This window comes from Drosophila takahashii, chromosome 3R, assembly GCF_030179915.1.
Source record: "Drosophila takahashii strain IR98-3 E-12201 chromosome 3R, DtakHiC1v2, whole genome shotgun sequence".
Lineage (NCBI taxonomy): Eukaryota > Metazoa > Arthropoda > Insecta > Diptera > Drosophilidae > Drosophila > Drosophila takahashii.
This window is the reverse complement of record NC_091681.1, coordinates 14,997,563-15,018,526: the sequence shown is the minus strand read 5'-3', so window position 1 is coordinate 15,018,526 and position 20,964 is coordinate 14,997,563. Positions and strand designations below refer to the sequence as shown.

General features: G+C 38.5%; 2 protein-coding genes and 1 long non-coding RNA gene across 4 annotated transcripts; all 3 read right to left on the bottom strand.

Moving 5' to 3' along the window:
* Positions 1–783: 783 nt before the first annotated feature.
* On the bottom strand, positions 784–2,394 carry LOC108060272 (chymotrypsin-like protease CTRL-1). The gene is made up of 3 exons (XM_017145911.3): positions 2,136–2,394; positions 1,912–2,083; positions 784–1,843 (listed from the first exon to the last, which is right to left on the bottom strand). The coding sequence occupies exons 1-3, from the start codon at positions 2,340–2,342 to the stop codon at positions 876–878; spliced, it is 1,347 nt and encodes a 448-aa protein (XP_017001400.2). The 5' UTR covers positions 2,343–2,394; the 3' UTR covers positions 784–875.
* Positions 2,395–4,237: 1,843 nt separating this feature from the next.
* LOC108060273 (uncharacterized) lies at positions 4,238–5,343 on the bottom strand. Its single transcript, XM_017145912.3, has one exon. It carries the CDS (start codon positions 5,249–5,251, stop codon positions 4,358–4,360), a length of 894 nt encoding a protein of 297 aa, XP_017001401.2. The 5' UTR covers positions 5,252–5,343; the 3' UTR covers positions 4,238–4,357.
* Positions 5,344–10,822: 5,479 nt separating this feature from the next.
* LOC138913456 (uncharacterized) lies at positions 10,823–12,047 on the bottom strand. Of its 2 annotated transcripts, XR_011419217.1 has the most exons (4): positions 11,856–12,047; positions 11,611–11,795; positions 11,321–11,396; positions 10,823–10,877 (listed from the first exon to the last, which is right to left on the bottom strand). It is a non-coding gene; the product is annotated as an uncharacterized lncRNA (long non-coding RNA). The 2 variants fall into 2 exon arrangements; XR_011419216.1 differs by having other exon boundaries at positions 11,611–12,046.
* Positions 12,048–20,964: the final 8,917 nt, after the last annotated feature.

Genomic DNA, 20,964 nt, shown 5'->3' with positions numbered 1-20,964 from the left:
TGCCGACGATTGAATACTTTTCACTTAAAAAAGTCTTAAGCCTAAATAGTAAATATTATACCCCTTTAAGCACCTACTTAAGTGTTTTAATCTATAGATCAGTTTAGGATCCAACTTAGGAATTTAGGAAATGCAGTTAATTTGAATGCATTAAATAAAATACTTAATGTATTATTACAGGGTAGAGCATCATCAGGCCTGAACAAGAAGCTAAGAAACTAGATATACGCTCATCTTTGTTATGAGTGAATAATAATAATAAACATGGGAGATTCTGTCTAAGTAAAAAACATCTCATCAGTTTTTTATCTTTGTTTGCTCAGACACGATGTGATCTTCAACTGTAAAACATCGATTCCCCAGAAGCTAGCATACTCAGTTTCCCCATCAATTGGGAATCACAGATCACTGATTAAAGGGAGATTACTTTCAAATTACTTATGATCGAATAGTCACTTAAGGGTAAAATCTCTTTATACTCACAATTAATTTTCCTACTTGCTCTTGAGTGTAAATTCTTATCTAACAAGTAACTCTTAGATGAGCTCTCTTTCAATATAATCAAATCATTTGAACTCTTTAAAATATAATCAGTAATTATAAACATCAAAGGCTTAAGGGTAGGTATAAATGTTTAATTAACTATTATGAACTAAATTCTAAATTAGATTGTTTGTTATAGGCTATTTTTGTCTTTGGCAGCACAGCCGGCTTGGGGAATTCTACCGGTTTTATAAATGGAAATTCCGGACTATAGTTGTAAGTAACAGAGTTTATTCAAGATTTTTGTACAGAAAGGTTTTAACTTTTCCGTCTTCACAAACTTTTTGGCCCACTTGGTAGTTTCTAATTACTCTAACACCGAATTGATCTCCTTACATCACCATATTTTGACGAACCCAATCGATGTGCTTGGCAACATCGCAATAAATGACGTACTTGCTAAGATCACATATTTCTCCCTGGCGCGGCGATAGGGAGACGACGCCCCGAATATACCATCGGTTATTGCGCAGGACTACCAATGCAGATCCCGAGTCTCCGAAGCAGGGACCATGCGACTGCGAATTCCCGGCACAGACTGTCCGCCGGGTGATGAAGTCCTCCGCCCGTTTCATCTCCTTGAGGCACTGATCCCTTGGCACCAATCGCACACTCACCGTCTTGGGAAATCGCGTCTTCTGGGCACTGCTATCGTAGCCCCATCCGGCCACAGCACCAGTATCTCCCTCATTCGGGGGCAAACCCATATTGGAGCTCCACAGACAGAGGGGCTGAATGTACTTGGTGTAGACCATTGCTGCACTGAGCACAAGGAGACCCACGTCCGCGTCCGGAACTGGACTGCCCTCGTAGGCGGAAGGAGTGACCACTCGGGACACGCTGACCAAGGAAGCTCCACTTTCCGGATTCTCGTTGCGATCGTGCCTGCCCAGATAGACCCACAGTTGATTCGCCTCCTTGCCATAAATGCAGTGGGCTGCTGTGATCACAGTCCTCTTGGAGATCACCGAGACCACGCATTTGTACGAGGCCGTCGATCCACCTTCGTAGAGGGCCGCCAGCCAGGGATACTGACCCCGGGTCACCAGTTCGCCTCCGATTTGAAGGGGCGCAAAACCCTCTACGCCGCACTCCTCAAAGTCAGCATCTATCTTTGGCTTATTTTGAGGAACATTTTGGGGAATATTGTGAGGCAGAAACGGATTGGCGTGTTTGTGGGATTCCGTAAAGGAAACGACGGGCCGCGACTGGGGCACCATTTCCCTGGGCGCTGAACTTCTAATGGGGTTTGAAGTGGACATGGACTGCCGGCGGGTCATTGTGCTCGAAGGGGCATCATCTAAAAAAGGTGAAGAAAAGGGATTAGATACTAATTAAGATTTGTAAATAATTTCAAAAACAACTTACACTCATCGTTTCGGCACAAAAGCTCGTCATTGAATTCTGCCCGGATAAGTTTGGGCAGCTCGTTCCCGAAGTTTTGAAAGCGCACATATACCTGTCCACGTTCTCCATTGTGTATTTTTTCGAAGGCACTATCCTTGGAGGGATACGGCGTGAGGGAGCTAACGGTTTCCGCCTGCAGTTGGGGATCTCATGAATAAGGAAATAGAATCCAAATCCAATCTCACCTGTCCCGTTCCATGGGCAGTGAAGACCACCTCCCACGAAAGGCTATTCACTCCACCTCGTGGGGCCGTGAAAACGCCAATATACGCTCCACTGTTCTCCTTGTAGTAGGAGAAATACCTATCGCAATTGTGCTGCGGTGCGTGCAACGCCGATCCGAGGTTCAGATTGACACAAAGGCCGAGCAAGGTCAGCCACGAGATTGTCATTGCGACGGGAACAACCAACCGATGCTGTATGGAGCCTAACGAGAACTGGAACCAAAGTCACCATCCACAAAGCAAATTGCAATGCATTTCCCTCTCGATGGAACAGCTGATCTCTCCACAGATTGTGGAACACCCCCATTGACTGATTGCGGGCTTTACCCAGCCATATACGTATCAAGTAGTTAGTTGAGTGCAAGCTTTAGATCGTACAACTACCAGCTTTTACAGAACCTGATTCGAACTATTCAGAGGGTGAGCTGCTCTTGAGAGAAAAACCCCCGGCATAATAAACATATGGGACTTGTTCAGCAAGCCCATACGTTTACATAGTTAGCTCTATAAATATTTACTCTCTTTTTGCGTCCACCTCTCGCTCAGCCTATCTCCCTTTTCCTGATCTAGCTCAATTGATAAAGCAAAGATTAGGTATTGATTAAACTTACAATAATCATTAAAAATATAATAATCAAAAAAAATTTAAAGTGACATCTATATTGACTGGTATATTAAAATTTTAAAGACGTAAAAGAACGTAATAAACACTCAACCAAATTTAAAAAAAAATGTTTAAGAAACTGTGCTTCTCAAATCAAGAGAGAAGCCACCTGGAAACCAAGAAATTCGTTGTTTTAAAAAATATTTTTTTATTCTATGCTCTTTTAAAAATAAAAGAAAAATTTAAGAACGATTTTTATTGATTGTATTAAAAGTCTAAGGTTTTTTAGTAGTTTTTTTAGTGTAATTTAAGACTTGAATTTTGCTTTGACAACAAATATTTCATTTCCGAACCGATAAGAAATTCTCTTCTCTTTGGTATACAATTTATTTTTTAAATTTTGTTTTTCTGTCGACTCTTTACTTTACTCAGGTTTGTGGCTGCCTCTCTTATGAATCGGCTTTCATTCAGATTCGATTTTCGCATTTGCGAAGAAAAGTTTTTTTAGAGGCGCTATCGAGTGAGACATGGACAACTTTTAATAATATAATGCAAGGATGTTTATGTCTATTGAAAATGATGTTTGTGGGGCGCCGTAAGTAGCGACAACGCATTTGGCCCCAAACTTTTCTCAACAAAACAAAAAGAAGCCTCGGGAATGGGGAGAGGGTCTCCTAACTTCACGACACCCGCAACTCAATTCTTGCTGCATTGTGGCCGCCGGTTCCCCAATTTCCCCCAACTGCCTGACGGCAACTTTTATAATCAGTTCCAAGTTTGTTAAGCTTTGTAATAATTTGTTGAGATTTGGCGCGAAATTTTCGCTGCTTTTTCGATTTCTTTTCTTTTTTTTCTTTTTTTTCACCAAACAAATTTGTTGTGAATTTTTGTGCCGGGCTCAACTTGGCCAACTTAGCGGAGGCACTTTGACATCGCATCGGAAGTAGGAGGTGCAGGCATTACCACCCGCGTCAATAATCGGATGCCAAGTGGGAAGGTAACAGTGCGTTTGACTGCACTTGAAGGCAGCGCCAATTGAGCGGCCTAATTGGAGCGGTCCCTGCTCGGGCGCCACTTCAACGTGATGGATTTGCTGGGCCAAGCAAATCACGTCGCATCAAATTAGGCTTCATGAACAGGAACTCTTGAATAACGCCTAAACTAGCTTAAAATAACTTTTATAGTGCTGACAAAAAATATTGCTTTCTTCTTTATCTCTTAAAAAGATAATGGATTTTAGGTCTTATAAAACATTTTTTATTTAGTTAAACAAACAAAAAGCTAAACTTTGGGCAAAAAATAAAATTTGAAAATGTAAAAACAATTTTTGAACTTCCAATTTGTGTTGCTTTTTGGAAGACGAGCTTTTTACCCCGCTGGAAATGGTTTTTAAATAAAAATAAGTCTTTAAGGATTATTTATAATGTTTATTTTAATTTTTATTTTTTTTATTCTGGCAATTTACTTAACATTCGATTTTTTTTTCATTTAAAATTTTTTAAATTAATAATTATTTAGTTTTTAAAATTGTGAACTTAATTTAGTTGCTCATGGTATGCAATATACGAAAGATCCCCTTCTAGGTCCTGCGGATTACCTTAAAGTTGTCACAGGTGCAGATGCCCCGGAAGCGACTAAAGACGAAGACAAGTGGCTCGCCGCAGGACTTGAGCAGCTGAATTTTCTTGGCATGCAAAAAGCCGTTGCGAACAGAGCACTGCAGCTCGTCATCCCACGAGTTCTCGGCCGACTCCTCCACGAGGAGCGTGTGAAAGACATTGAGCAGCTGCAGCGACCGATCCATTCGAGAGGTGCGAACCAGGGCTAGCAGCTGGACGTAGGGACGGAACTTAATCCACCGCTGACAGTCCTCGATGCCGACTTCGGTGCCCAGATCGAGAATCATTAGCTTGCAGTCGTGATCATGAATGGCCTTCAGTATGTCCCGTTCCATGGGCCCCTTGAAGCACTTCTGCAGCTCTTCGGTGAGGGTGAAGCCCAGTTCGTGGCTGGGCGTCTGCATGGTCCAGGGATATCGACGATTGGCAAAGTCGTAGGCCAGCTTCTGACGGCGCTCATGCTCCGTTCTCAGGTGCTCCACCTCCTGGTCGATGGGCCGTATGGCCCGGGATCCGCGGCACAGGAAGTCACTCTCTGCCGGTCCCTTTCGCTCCTCCACCTCCTTGTTCAATGCCTTGGCCGCCTCCTCCTCCTCCATCTCCTGGCGCCGGGATCCTTGGCAACAGCGCAGCTCGTGCGGCGGCATGTAGAAGGGATAGCCCACCTGGGCCAGGTAGGTATGCCACTCCAGTCGGTCGAAGGGTTCGCTGGGCACAAAATTCTCATCCGCCTTGCTCTCAATGCGACACGGATTCTCGTCCAGGATCAACGGCCATAGCACATCGAAAAAGGAACCGCCCAGAGTTACAGCCCTTTCGGAGGTATTCTTAGAGGGAACTGGAAGCTCGCTCATTTTGGCTACTTGGAATTTCTATTCTATTAATTTGGGGGCAACTGGGGGGAATTTTCGTTTTCCTCGCTATTAAATATTATGTAGAGTGACACAAATCTAACATGCTATTTTCAGTTAACACCTAAATAAATTTAAGAACTGAGCACACAACATCTATAAACTACATCCATTGATGCATAATGTTGGTTGAGATCTCAAAGAGAGAAGGGATACCTGTAAAATATTTTATTGAACAAATTGTAAGGCTGTACTTATTGTTAAAATTCTTAAAAGCCCTTTTACCACCTAAAATTGAACAAATTTGAGCATTACTACTAAAACATCCATAACATTTGATTAGCCTAAAATATGATGAAAAAAAAACACATCTATAGAATGGCATCTAAACTCTTTTATTTATAAGCGACTCAATGAAATGGAGTACCAATATAGTACAAATCTAAACATTCAAGTGTTATTACTTAAATTTAAACATTTGCATAATGCTAAAATAAACTTGGGCTGCTCAGGAATCCCTAGAATCTTTCTAGGTTTTATAGTTTCCGGACTGATGGTTGCACCAAAAAAGTAGGCTTAAAAAGCATCCCTAGCTCCGTAAGAGCCCTCATTCCATTTTGTTATCAGCAAATAAATCAGCCACTGCCACGCCCTCTAATAACAAAGTCCTCTCCTTTTTTCTATACACAATCTTGTTTGTTTTGTACTTGGGCCTCAATTTATGCGCACTCACAGGCAATAACGGTAAGCAAGTATTCGCATTTGGGAATCAGGGAATCGGGAATCGGCAACAACAATTTGCGTAAATTTTATGACATTCCACGCCGTATATTTACGGTAGCCGACGATCGCCATCATTTTATGAGCCGAAACAGCGAGGTAAAATCCAGATTTTATGAAGGAATAGGAATGCAGGCGCAACAAGATGGCCACGATTTTCATTATGCTCCCGACTCGTATATTAGTTTTAGTGGGCGGGGCGAATCTGAGGGCTGCGACAACGGCGACGAGTTTTCGGGCTCATTAGCTTTTATGGCTTTGATTTTATTGCCGACGGCGGGAAAGCTTTAATTTCGAACACGAAATATTTGCCTATCACAGGGCGCTTCCGCATGTGAGCAATAAATTTTCATAAATCAATTGTGCGTGCCACGTTGAACACAATCAGCAGACTAATCTAAAAAACCCAAGCCCGCAAAAGATTTGAATTTAGATTTATTTCCGAGCACCCAAAACTGAGTGACGAATGCCTATTTTACGCTTCGATGTTTAACAAGTTATTGCAAATTTGATTTCAACCCAGGATTTTAATTTCAGCTGCAAGATTTATGGCATCTGGCTTGCCAGCTGCTATCCGAAGTGAAATTTTAAGCTGCCTTTGCCGGGAAAAAAACGAACTTTAAGTGACCCAATGTTTGCTCTGCTCTTATTTTGTTTTTTGTTTCATCTATTAAAACGCGACAACTTTTTGCTGCTTGTGGGGCCACAAAACAAGTTGTTATATATATGCGTGATGTATATAAAAATTTATGTGTATATTTATTGTATTTTATTGGGGCACTTAAGCGACAGACTGTGAGGGAATACCGCGAGAGCAAAAACCCAAAGAAAAAGCGGAGAAAGCTGTATAAAAATAAGCCAGGGAAAAAGCAAATGCCAGGCCAAAGAAAAACTGAAACAAGTAAGGACAACTGAGACGCTTATTGACATAAAAGCCAATCATTTTCAAATGGCTTTAAGCATTCGACAAATGGAGGAGCAGCCCCGCAACATCAAACGGAAAGAAATAAACAAAACTCGAGCGTAAAAGTAGAGTCGTATATTTTTTTGGTTATGCATTTCAGTTGGCACACCGCAGCACAAAAAAAACACCCACAGAAACTTCCAGTGGATGCACTTTGAACCCGTTTGCGGTTCGAGGTTTTCTACATAAATAATTACTTTACCGAATTTTCAAAACATAAAAAAAGCTCCACGGAACTGGACTTTTTTCATGGAGAATACTTAAATATTAGCGAGACTTTAAGGAGTACGAAAAGTTTCCACTGCCAGACTATTGAATATCCATCAAATTATCACTGGAGCAGAATAAATTTGATTGATGTAGTGCTGTTCAGCCATCAATCATCCGAAGATTTCGGTGCACTGCACTTTTCTCGGCTCTTCTTAGTGCAAGCTGATAAATCACAGCACTAACAATGGCATACAGCCCACTCATACGGATATAAAATCCGTAGTGCTATTGGCACAATGTCAACGAATTTAATATGTAATGCACGAACCAGGGATTTCACTTGTATTCCGAAATTTTTTATTGACCTTACCTTACGTTTTTAAAATAAATTGACTAACATTATGTGAGGGAAATTCGCTGTCCGAAATCCCGGTATTACAGGCATTGATAAATAGACACTTCAATGCACCAACTTAAATATTCAAATTTGGTTATTTTAGGCCCAGAAATGGACAGCAAAGGCAGGCATAAATTCGCACACATTCGCGTGGGTAGCCAAGGCCAAAGTTGGACACGCATGGAAAGGTCTCATTGAAATTTTCCTTAGCCCGCCTACATTTATAATATGTGAGTCGAGTGGAAGTTGGACGACAGCTTCTTTATCTTGGTTCAAGGCCAGAAATTCATAGGAAAAACAAAACCAACGAACAAAGCGGTGGCTCAAGGCACCTCAGGAGATTCCCCCGGCCGGGAAAAGCAGGACTGGCTTACAAATGAGTCTGCCACCTTAAATAACAAAGCGAGAGCGGCACGCACCAGTACACAGAGAGAATATTTTATTAATATTTTATTAATCACTATGGACGGCAGTCCATGTAGTGACGAAGCGCACCAGGAGAGTGTGCGAAGGCGACTACTATATATACACGAAGAAATGAAAATCTACTGTGATGGTCCGATCATAATGAATAATACACCTATCGAAAGGTATTGCGAAAACTAACAGGATTGCATACCAAGACTTTAAGAAAATCAATTGGCTTGGGAGAGAGAGCGGTGAAAGTGAAAAAGTGAAAATTTCGAAATTTGGAGCTGTTGGGGCCGGTGGGGATAAATGCCCCCTCGCAATGTTTTAGTTGTATTCCTTTTGAAAATACCCGTCGAATGAGGGTTCATTTGTCAAAATCCGACTCTCCGTTCAAAAGTTATAGCCAAAATAAGTTTTTCTTCTTCTTCCCAAAATGAAAATTTAATTCTGTTTGTCAGTTTGTCCACTTGTCCAAAATATGTTTTTTAAGTTCTGAAAATTTGATATGACGTTTATCACATCGATATAAAAAACTTTTGTTCTACCACTTTTGGAAAAACCCGCTAGTTTAGCGGGAAAACAGCTATAAATAGCTAAAATTCGGAAAGCCGTAACTTCTATACTACTAAAGCTACAGACTTGTGCTGCATCTCGTTTGAAAGGTATTTTTAAATGCTATAAACGCCTTTTATATGCAATTTGTGTAAATGTAATAGTTAAAAAGATATGAACAAAAGAAAATTTGTTTAAACTTTTTTTTTAGCTTTTTTTTAATTTTCTCAAAAACGGCTCTAACGATTTTCCTTACAACTTTAAACTGTATAGCCCTTGAGATTCCTTAAATTTTGGTATATATCATGTTTATGTAAAAAATCGCGTTTAAAAGTTATTCAGAAACGAAAATAGCCACTTTTGCCAGCTCAGAACAACTAACGCTCCCTGAGTATTGAATTTTGTGGGAGGGTATCCGAACTGTATTTTAGGGTCATGGAATCAGTAAATTTGCACTTAAGAGTTCCATATAGGAATCTTTTGTTCTACGACTTTTGGAAAAAGCCGCTACTTTAGCGGGAAAAAGCTAAAAATAGCTAAATTTCGTTAGTTTGTAAGTTCTACACTACTAAAGGTACAGACATGTGCTATACCTCGTTTAAAAGGTATTTTGAAATACTTCAACGCCTTTTTAACTTAATTTGTTAAAATACAATAGTTTTAAAATTATGATTGACCAATTTAAATTTAAATGTATATATTAGCTCCTATGAGAGCAAATGTAAACAAACAAAAACTTCTGATATCAAATAAAAACACCTCTTAACGAGGTAAAAAACTAGTGACGACCGCACCTTCAACATACAAAAGTTCTGATATCACCATTTGTGACGAAAAATTATTACACTCGTCATTGAATAGACTTTCTAATATTTTCTCATTCGGCACGCTGCAATAGAAAATGCCTGTGAAGGGAAAAAGGCTGGAATAGTTTGCTAGGGCGGGCCGAATGAGAAAAGATTAGAAAGTCTATTTAATGACGAGTGTAATAATTTTTCGTCACAAATGGTGATATCAGAACTTTTGTATGTTGAAGGTGCGGTCGTCACTAGTTTTTTACCTCGTTAAGAGGTGTTTTTATTTGATAAGTTATATCACAAAATGGCAAAAGCCATTAAGATGGCTAAATTAAAATAAAACCAGAAAGGAAGCTACCTTCGGCCAGCCGAAGCTTATATACCCTTGCAGATAAAGTAATGCTCACTCGGTGCTGTTCCACGGATTTCAGATTCAGCGTTTCTATTTTTGAATTTTGTTTTTAAAGAGTCAAGAATTAAAACGCCTACTTCCTACAAAACAATGAATTTTCTTATATATCTTTGAATATTCCTATGGGAGCCTTAAGATATAGTGGTCCGATTCGGCTCGCTCCGACATATGTACTACCTGCAATAGAAAGAAGACTTTCGGGAAAGTTTCATCGCGATATCTTTAAAACTGAGAGACTAGTTCGCATAGAAACGGACAGACGGACAGACGGACAGACGGACAGACGGACAGACGGACCGACGGACCGACGGACAGACGGACAGACGGACATGGCTAGATCGACTCGTCTAGTGATGCTGATCAAGAATATATATACTTTATGTGGTCGAAAACGTCTCCTTCACTGCGTTGCAAACATCTGACTGAAATTATAATACCCTCTACAAGGGTATAAAAAGATTTAAAATTTATTTATTTAAAAAACAAAAATAACAAGTAAACCCTACACTCAAAAAAAAAAATCGAAGAATTTCCTTAAAATCTAGAAAATTCTTTCTTGAATTTTTGCCAAAGGCGACCTCACCTTTGTTTCAAGAAATGGTTTTTTTGAAAGGCACCATTAAAACCAGAAAAAATATTTCTTGTTTTAAGAAATTAAATTTCTTAAAACAAGAAAGGGTTTTTTAGAAAGCCACCATAAAAACAAGAAAAAATATTTCTTAAAACAAGAAAGGCGATTCTTGTTTCAAAGGTGGTTTGTTTCTTGTTTCAAGAAATTAAATTTCTTAAAACAAGAAAGGGTTTTTTAGAAAGGCACCTTTTGAACAAGAAAAATTCTTTCTTGTTTAAATTTCCTTTCAAGAAATTTTATTTCTTGATTTAAGAAATAATATTTCTTGAAGGGAAGTTTTATATTAACACTGAAACCCTAAAAATAAAATGTAACTTGGTTTTTTCTTTTGCATATTTTATTTATTTAAATTTAAAACATTTAACACTGAACATTTAAACAATTTTAAATAACACATTTTTGACTTAAGAAAACATTATTATAACCAAATATGTAGTTGCAGTGATAAAAAATTATTTTCTTCGGCTTTCCTCATCTGGAAAAAAAGAGTTATTGGGATATCAATGATTTGTTTTTAGATAAGAATAGATAGATGTTTTTAGATAATAGATAATAATGTAATGTTAATAATAGCCAAAATACAAACACGTTGGTCAGACGACCGAGAGAGGAGCAAGACAGGTAGAAAATGAAGAAGGAAGGGTTGAAAATCTAATTTCAGAAAGAGCCACATACATAAATATATATTTACATACAGTCCTTTGCGCGAAGGGAGACCGAATGTAAGCAGGTCAGATCATGACAATTTTAAGAAGGAGTAGAGAGAAACGTCGCGACGCGTAGGTCAAGCGAGCGAGAGAGAGGAGCAGAATATGAAAGGGTTGAAAATCGGGTTTCAGATCGGGTGAGCCGCGTACATGCATAGATATTTACATGCATACATAAGTATGTCAAACAAATACAACATATTTTTCTTACCTTAGAATGTTTTAAAACAAAATTACAGCTTCGCTAAACAAATTATTTGGCTGATGCAACTGCAGGTATTTTCACTCTGAAAAATAAATAAAATGCGAGTAATAAGATAAAGTTATTATAGAACTCTACACCCACAGATTTATATACAAATGTATGTATGTACGTAGCTCTTAGCTAAAAAACCATTCAACTAAATTGGTATACGCTTGGTAAAGAGTTTTAAAAATTATCCTTTAATTACATACATACAATTGTACGCCCGCTATACAAAAAATTATATATTTACATACCTTTGAATATTTGGAAAAAGGCTTAACCTCTTATCCGCTTGAAAATCACGTCCATCACTCACGAATTTTTTTCACAACTGACGCTCGGGGGATCAGAGAAGTCGGTAGCCGGGTAGGCCCTTCGTCCCACTTCGTTTTTCTTGTCGTTAACATTCGGCAGCCGAAGGAAGTCAATGGCTACTTTCCTATATTCTAGGGTCATTTCATTCATATATTCAAAGGTGATTTTGTCCTAAAATACGTACAAAAATGTTTTGGCTGCGACGGCAAAACAGACATATGAGATTTTCATTTTTCTATTTTTAAGAAAAATTCTTTCTTGAATTTTTTCCATCAAGAAAGGTTTTCTGTATTCAAAGGCCAATTTTCTAATAACAAGAAATTTTTTTTCTATTTTCAAAGGTAGGCCGATTCAATGGCGAGATTTCCAAAATTTAGAAATTAATTTTTATGAGTGTATCAGCTTTAAAACATTATATCACGCTAAGTACATTTATAAATAATTTGACAAAAATAAAAACCATTTAAATCAATTTAAAATACAAACATAAAAAAAATTAAGTCGTTGATCTACGATTTTTTTTGCAGTGCTTAAACCGCAGCAATAGATGGAGGTAGTGATGAATTTCTGGCTGGCCTGGCATTAATTCCATTTAATTATTATGACACTAGAGGGCAACGCAAACAGGCCGCAATAATAATGGAGGCCGACAAAGAGATTACCAGCACCTTGAGTGCCGACCAGGATCGCCTCGAGTCCCCAGCTGCTCCAATCTATTCTAATGGTTAGTGTCGGGCCAAGCGATTTGCGAATCAGCAGAGGGAACATTTGTCATACGCCATGTGGGCGTCTCGGCTGGCGTACGCGGCGGATGCGCAACGTGTTGGGCGAAAAGTTTGCCGCAACTTGGGCCAAGTTTCCCAGGCTCAACTCGAGCGGGAAAAGCGTCGAGCAAGAGTGCGACTAGGACTAGGACAACATCGTTTTCACGCTTGCTCTGTCAAGTGAAACCAATTTGCGCATTTTGTCTGCATCGCATGGCATCCCATGGCATCGCCTTGTTCTTCTTCTTGTTCTTGTACCCGGCTGCAGATGCAGTCGTTTCGAATTTCCCTCGCCCTGCACTTGACATTCAATTTTCCCTTGAAACCACACCCGTCTAGTGAATGCCATGCCGAATTTGGCCCAACTGCTGATTACGATTTCCTTTGGGCCTGGTCCAAAGTCTCAGTTGGCAGTTGGATCCTCAAGATGCTGCAGCCGGTTGAGATGAAACCAGGACCTAATGGGTCTCGAAAACCTGCATTTGACTGACATAATAGGCTCAGTTTTTGGATTCAGGTAATAGACTTCAAGATGGTGATTCCAATCGAATAGCTAACATTATAAATGATACGGAAGAGATACCTCATACATGTTCTTAAAATTAATTAAATTAATTAAAATTAACACTTACCCCAATTCATTTAACTAATTTTTTTGTATTCTTTTCCAAATTGTTCGAAACAGCTGCCTTTTTGTATTCGACTGAAGCATACCAACTTTAGAAATTACTTTTCTAGGAATTAACAATTTTACCAGACATTTGAATTTATTACGCTGAGAACTTTCGAAGCAGTCCAAAAACATGACAATCGAATTCCTGGTTGTTTGCCTTCTGTTTGTGGGGGGCAAATTAGAGATTTCATAGTTAAATAGAAATTCTCGCCTGGTAATAATTTAAAAACAAATTCCAGCTGCCTGCATTGTTTTTGCGGTGACCCAATGCTCCAATCGCTCCATCTCTTTCTAGCCGCCTCTAGCCGTCTCTTCCCGCCAGCGAGTGAGTGTGTGTGTGTGTGTGGTCGTAAATCAATATTTAAACTGTGTATAGTATGCTCGTTTAGTCTTTGCCTTGCATGCTGTGGAGGCTTCCAGCTATGGTAGAGTTTAAAAATAAAAAGCAAACCCAAACTCATTCAACTCGTTCAACGACTCAATAAATGTTGCAAATGCGCTGTTCTCTGCGAATTTATTTATACGCCAGCGAAACGGGAAGTGTAGGGAGATATTTGTGGAGAACGTAGTAGAGAGTAGAGAGCTGGAGCTATAGAGATGGATTCTCCCAGGAGCTTCGCTTCGGTCGAGTGTCCAACGATTTTCGTTCGTTTCATCTGCAGGGGGGCAGAGGCAGCTGAAAAACATTTCCAAACACTATTTATCTTTATTTGCCTCTCGTTCTGGGCATTTCTCCCTCTTTCTCTCTCTTTCTATGTCGCAGTTCCTGTTCCAGGGCAGTGATATTTGTTATTTGCTAAACGAAATGATATATACTGGCATGTACATGGCTCTGGCCAAAGTTGTCATTAGTCATGCTTTGCTGCACACACAGAAACACGCACTCTTGAGCTGGCCAACGTTGCGTATACTCGATGCGCCACTCCACACTCAAATCCCCATCCACATCCGCAGAATGCCCATTCACAACTCAACTTATCGATTATGACATAACTTTGCCGCCTTGAAACTTTATTCATAATATTGCCCTAAGCCCTGCACCTTCAATTTGCCCCCTGATGTTTCGTTTTTGTTCCGTTTCGGTTTGCACAAAACTTAACGCACAATTTATGCAAAGTCTATTAAAATGCAAACGTTTCAGTTAATTACGGCGAATTTCAGTTACGAAAGTCCTTAAGCGAAATTAGCGAGCAACTTTTCAAATATCGACAGCAACAATAACAACAAAGTTTGCGCTTTTCCCATCCCCGTTTACCTCTTTCCCTGTTTCCCTTTTTCCCGCCCACCAACTGTGCGGCAAGTTAACAGCGTTAAACGTTTTATTACCACCAGCGCAGCACGGAAAACTCTCGGCCACTTTGGTGGAAAACCCTGGAAAACCTTCGCTGCGGTTGCCTTCAGCACAAACTGCACTTGACATGCCGCGAAACAGTTGCTGTTCTATTTTTGGGCATTTTTAAAAGAACAAACATTTACAGGGATATAGCGATTTATGCATTGAAATATAAGTACCGTCAAAATATTATAAAACTTTAAAGTTGTATTTTTATTGACCATTTTTTCTACTTATTAAAAGAACACCAAAATTTTTCAGTATTAATTTTTTTTTTTTCCACTTCCAAAAATATTTTCATTGTTTTTTTGTATACCGGAGTTTGAAATAATTGATAAGGTTGTTAAATAAAATCACAGTGCACCATTTGGGGCACCCTCGTTGCTACTTTGCCACATCAACCTGACCTGGGCAATATTGTTAATTGAAGTACCAATTGAATAATCCTTTGAATACACATTCCGATTGCCGTGGTAGTCCTGAGAGGCTGCCTCACTGTGCGGCTCCCAAGAGGCTTTTAGGCCCATCAATGTCGAATCGCCATTGACAGGAACAGGAATATGCCGCCATTTTGCCCATATTTACGCACCTAATCAATATGGCCGAAGGGCGGAAACGGAACGGACCAACTGTTTGCCCTTCATTGTGTGCAAACAGCTTGCTCGCGAAATGCCCCGAAGCCAATTGCTGGCATAAATAATTAGGCAACTTAATTAGGTACGCTTTAATGTCAAAGACGGTTTTACCCCAGAATGGACCCTTAAGTTCTGTATCCGTATTTAAGACTCCGAATAAAGCTAAAGATAAAACCAGGCTAGCCACGAAACCAAACCAAAACCATTAAACAAAAAGATAATAACACAAGGAAAATTCAAGAAATATAGTCGGAATGCAGACTCGCCACTCAAAGCAAATGCAAATAAATCGGATTTCCACAAGAAGAGCAGGAAAGTGTAGAAGTCCTGGGAGCGAAAGCGGCTTCTAAAAAGCAAAATAAAAACAAACAAAGCTGGAAACTAACCGGAGGCGAAGTCCAAACCAAAACCGTGACCAAATCGAGAAGCAGGACCCACAATTCAAACTTGCCGTTGGGCAGAGACTCGATTTGTGTGCCTAATGCGGTATTGAAAAGAATACAGCCTGAGAAATGGTGTACCTAACTATATTGTTAATGATCTAGAGATCATTAGAGAGGGTAATATAGCCGGGAATTAAAAAATGTTGTAACTTGAATATTAAAGGATTTTGTCATTGTTTTTTTAATTCGAATGCATTATGGAATAATACTTCATTATTTTCAATAATTAGGTACGTTACTCTATTCTCTAATAACAAATTAATAATATAATGGATATATCATTTTCAATACCTTTCACAATAATTTTGCACACCTTTAACAAAGGTCAAGCCATTTAAAAAATAAGAATACGTTATTGTTCAAGTTCGGCTTGGCATTTCTCAGAATGGAATTACACATTTTTTCACAATTTAAATGATAGATTTATTTTCTGCAAGTGTACTCTAAAAGTGGGGCCATCTTCAGCTATGGCTTGCTCCTTGCCTTAACAGATTGAAACAATAAACCCAAATTGCCCCAGCGGACGAGAAAGTCAAGGAAAAGAAGGGAACGGCAGAGGGTTCGGGTTGAGTTATCTCCTGTAAGTTGAGCCGATAACTTTATGCGCACAATTCCATTTGATTGATGAGATTTATGCTCGCAACGCCCACCGTACACGTATTTTGATTTTATTTTTATTTAGTCGTCCTATTTTATCTGCCCTTTGTTGCTGTTTCACCCGACGAAATGCCTGGCTGTTGCTTCTTTTATTTTATTTCCTGCCGGGGCCGGCGAAAAAAAGGAAAATCACGAATAAACAAAAACAAACGAACGAAACATAAAAACATTTAAAGCCGCTCAGCGGGAGCAACATGTTGGCAGGCGGGCGAAATTCCTTTATTCGAACTGCCTCTTCTGACCCACTTCAGATACTTTTTTCGGCTCCATCATATAGCAAATAAGCCAAGTGGATTTATTGTCACAGAAATGTAATCCTCATCTTCGTTTGTTCCATTTTTAATTGGCTTCTTCGGCGGAATCACTGAGCGGCTTTCATTAGCGGCAGTGGCAGCTGCATGGGAAGGCCATCAGCCTTGATAATGATTTCACCGATTCAGTGCAGTGCTCTCAAGGATTAAGACACATCCTGAAGTCGCAGAGTCCTCAGTCCTCACAGAGCTGAAAAGCTGTAAGCAAAATACAGTCGAACTTCTATAAAAATCACCATCAGATAAAATAATTTCGATTTATTATATTTAAAGCAAACTAAAAAAATATATTTTTTTTTAATAATAGATTTATCTTCCAGGTTTTCTTAGGACAATAAGTTGAAGGGCATTTTTTCTTTGCCATAAAAATATTCTCTTATTAAAAATTTTTGATTTATTGGATGTGAACGGAATTACAAATTGGTTTCTTATTTATAATAATAGATTTATTTTCAAGGTTTTCTTTGGACAATAAGTTGCAGTCCTTTTTTGACCCAAGGTAATTTATTTTAACTTTACAAAACTCTGGAACTTTGCTGCCCTGCTTCAACAGCCATAAATTCATGACATCTTCCGAAACTTCAGTTATTTGAGGCGACATCTTATAGACTCCTTTCGAGTGCTCCATTTATTCCGCCCCTCGTCTCCTCGAGTGCTTTCTGGGTAAGCTGCTGCATCCGCTGCCGTTGTCATCGTCATTCAGCACCAGTTCCAGTTGCAGCTTCAGGTCCAGATTCATTTCCAGCATTCCGAGATGCACTCGCATAAAGAGCCGACACGGAAATTGCAAGTATCGTTGATTCATTTGATCGCTTTGCAAGGCAAATGGGCGCACGGACTGCGAGTTCACCGGCACCGGACTCACGGCCATTAATATGCATGTTTATTGGGTGCCCGAGATGCAGAGGTGCTGGAAAAGGAGGAGCGAAGGAGGAGAAAGGAGAAGGAGCCTTGGGCTATCCATCGCAATCCTGCTGTGAAAAATACAAGGGGCTTACTCTTTCAAGGATGCCCTCCATCACTTGGCCTCCTTTTCCAGTTGAGAACCACGCTTATTGGGGGCAGGCAAAATTAGCAACGCTCCGGCAGCAACGGAAAAACTTTCACTGCGACGCCATTTAACTTGCTGTCAAATATTCGCATGCGACGTCAAGAAAATACTCAAAACAGGATCCAGACGTGTTCCCATTTTAGGCAAATTTTGTAAAGCTCTTAAAAGTGTTTTTTTTTTAACAATTGGTATTTTAAGCATTTGATTCAAAAAGAAATAAAATGTACAAACAAGTTTTAGCCTAATTAAAAAGCCTTTTGAAACTAAGGAAAACCTGGTTTGTGAAGTGGGATTTCGTCTTATATTAATTTATTTCCTAAAAATAACAAAAATTCAGCCATTTGAAAAAACACACTCTTACATTTTTAAATTGAATAACAACTTCTTATGGCGAAATTTAAGTAAATGCCCAGCATACGAATTCATTAATAATTTTTCACCGTAATTAAGTTTTTTTTAAAATTAGAAAAATAAATATTTTCAAAAAATATTTTCTTAAAAAGTCGTATCTAAAACTACTTCTTATGAATTATTTTTGGGCAGACCAATTTTAGTGTTTCAAAACTCGTTATATGTGTACTATTTCATTGTTGACATCGTTCTGGGCATTTATTTGGTTTACGGGTAGGTTCCAGTTACGGTTCCGGCTCTGGTTTAGTTGATTCTGAGATATGTGCATTGTGTATTCCACAGTAACTGCTGTATAAGGAGTTCCGTCTTTAGGGTAAATCAGAAAAATATTATTAAGAAGGGATTAGTTTAAAGTGTAATCTTGAAAATATCATAAATGTACTTAGTAAGTACTACTTACATCCTGGATTAAAGCATAGCGTCCATCCATTGAGACTCAAGTGCGTCAGTTTTGGCAACTCGTGGCCGAAATTCGTAAATTGCACAAAAGTTTGAGCCTGCTGGTCATTTAAGATGTTGTATTCGGAAACCTCTTTGTTGGGATACGGCATTAAAGGGCTTATAAAGACCTAGGAAATATATGCAAAGTCTTATAAGAACATAAATTTATCAAAAAAACTGCTTACCCCGCCATGTCTATTAATTTCAAATGTTGCTTTCCATTTGAGAGGCAGTTTTGCACGTAAGGGTGCTGTAAAAATTCCTTTATATTCATTATTTTGCACCACATAATCGAAATTATTACAATTATTTTGAGGCACTATAACTGCCCGAGCTGAGCTCAAAAAAACCCAAAATAAAGGCAACCAAGTGATTGACATTTTTAAGAACCGCTCTGGACAAAGTCGGAATAAGCACTGATAGCTAAAATTCACTTTTTTTTATTTTATATGTTGGAAACAAATTCCAAAAACTGATTTTCTTTTTAACTGCTGTACAAATTTCTTTATAATCATTATCTTGCACCACATAATCAAAGAAATAATTATAATTATTTTGAGGCACTATTACTGCCTAAGCTGAGCTCAGAAAAACCCAAAATAGAACCGCTGGTGACTAAGTCGGAAAAAGCACTGATAGCTAAAACCCACTTTTTTAATTTAATTTTATATGTTAAAAACGAATTCCAAAAACTGAATTTCTTGGGATTGTGGTTTACTGATAATAAAAACACCGTCATTCTTTTTTGATTAATAATCAACACTTAATGAAACAATACAATTCAAATAAAGCTTGTAGCAGCTCACGTTTTCATACGTTTGTATTTAAAACTAAAAAACAAGAGAAAACGCTATAGTCGGGTTGTTGTCCCGGCTATCTAATACCCGTCACTCGGCTAAAGGGAGTGCGAGGGAGATGGATAGATCTCAACCTTCTAGCTTTTGTAGTTTCCGAGATCTCAACGTTCATACGGACGGACAAACTGACGGACAGACAAAGGGACATTCGGACAGACGGACATGGCTAAATCGGCTCGGCTAGTGACCCTGATCAAGAATATATATACTTTATAGGGTCGAATACGCTTTCTTTTCCCTGTTACATACTTTTGCACGTTACTCTACGAGTAACGGGTAAAAATATTATATATCTGTATAATTTTATAGTACCGTTTTTTAACATGATAAACATATTATCTTTAATCAGAATTCCGTACTTCTTTTGAGTCAAAATCTGCCAAGTGGGCCACCCCTGTTCCGAAGGTCCGATTTTCATCGAACTTTTTTACTTTTCCGGTTCACAACGAAAATATAAGAACTTCATTTGAACGGTTTTGCGAAATTTTGAGTTTTACCGGAGTTATAGGGGTCAAAACATGGCATTTTTGACACTTTTTCGAAAAAGTTGCACTCAGTCAAAAATTCATAACTTCGGAACGGTAAGAGATATCTTTATGATGTTTTCACTAATCGCTCAAGAATTATTATGGCTTTCCATAAAAAAATTTTAAAAAAAATTAAAAATTTTTTTTCTTAAAAATAAATCAACATTTTTTTTTAGTTTTTATTTTTTTCAGTGTTCTTCACCAGCTATAGAGTTTAAAACCATTTGAGTCAAAATCTGCCAAGTGGGCCACCCCTGTTCCGAAGGTCCGATTTTCATCGAACTTTTTTACTTTTCCGGTTCACAACGAAAATATAAGAACTTCATTTGAACGGTTTTGCGAAATTTTGAGTTTTACCGGAGTTATAGGGGTCAAAACATGGCATTTTTGACACTTTTTCGAAAAAGTTGCACTCAGTCAAAAATTCATAACTTCGGAACGGTAAGAGATATCTTTATGATGTTTTCACTAATCGCTCAAGAATTATTATGGCTTTCCATAAAAAAATTTTAAAAAAAATTAAAAATTTTTTTTCTTAAAAATAAATCAACATTTTTTTTTAGTTTTTATTTTTTTCAGTGTTCTTCACCAGCTATAGAGTTTAAAACCATTTGAAAATGAAGTTTGATTCATTACGAAAAAGATCAAAAAAAAAAAAAGAGGGGCCCGGACAAAGGTTTTTCGCAATATCGATTTGAAGAAGGGCGCTCAGCGGTTTTCCATACAAAAACGGCTTGCTCGTGAAAATTGGCTGGTCAACAGATGCCGTTGCGCGCGTAGCGTCAGCCGACTGCAGCTGTCAATGAGGCACTTTTTGTCGTTTTGTATGGGAATCCGCTGTGCGCCCTTCTTCAAATCGATATTGCGAAAAACCTTTGTCCGGGCCCCTCTTTTTTTTTTTTTGATCTTTTTCGTAATGAATCAAACTTCATTTTCAAATGGTTTTAAACTCTATAGCTGGTGAAGAACACTGAAAAAAATAAAAACTAAAAAAAAATGTTGATTTATTTTTAAGAAAAACAATTTTTAATTTTTTTTTTAATTTTTTTATGGAAAGCCATAATAATTCTTGAGCGATTAGTGAAAACATCATAAAGATATCTCTTACCGTTCCGAAGTTATGAATTTTTGACTGAGTGCAACTTTTTCGAAAAAGTGTCAAAAATGCCATGTTTTGACCCCTATAACTC

Bases quoted from the DNA above. Each gene is read 5' to 3' on its own strand.
- LOC108060273 (XM_017145912.3), bottom strand. From the start codon at position 5,251: ATGAGCGAGCTTCCAGTTCCCTCTAAGAATACCTCCGAAAGGGCTGTA.
- LOC108060272 (XM_017145911.3), bottom strand. From the start codon at position 2,342: ATGACAATCTCGTGGCTGACCTTGCTCGGCCTTTGTGTCAATCTGAAC. The intron at 2,084-2,135 runs GTGAGATTGGAT...CCCCAACTGCAG, and splicing joins CTGCCCATGGAACGGGACAG to GCGGAAACCGTTAGCTCCCT. The intron at 1,844-1,911 runs GTAAGTTGTTTT...CACCTTTTTTAG, and splicing joins TTTGTGCCGAAACGATGAGT to ATGATGCCCCTTCGAGCACA.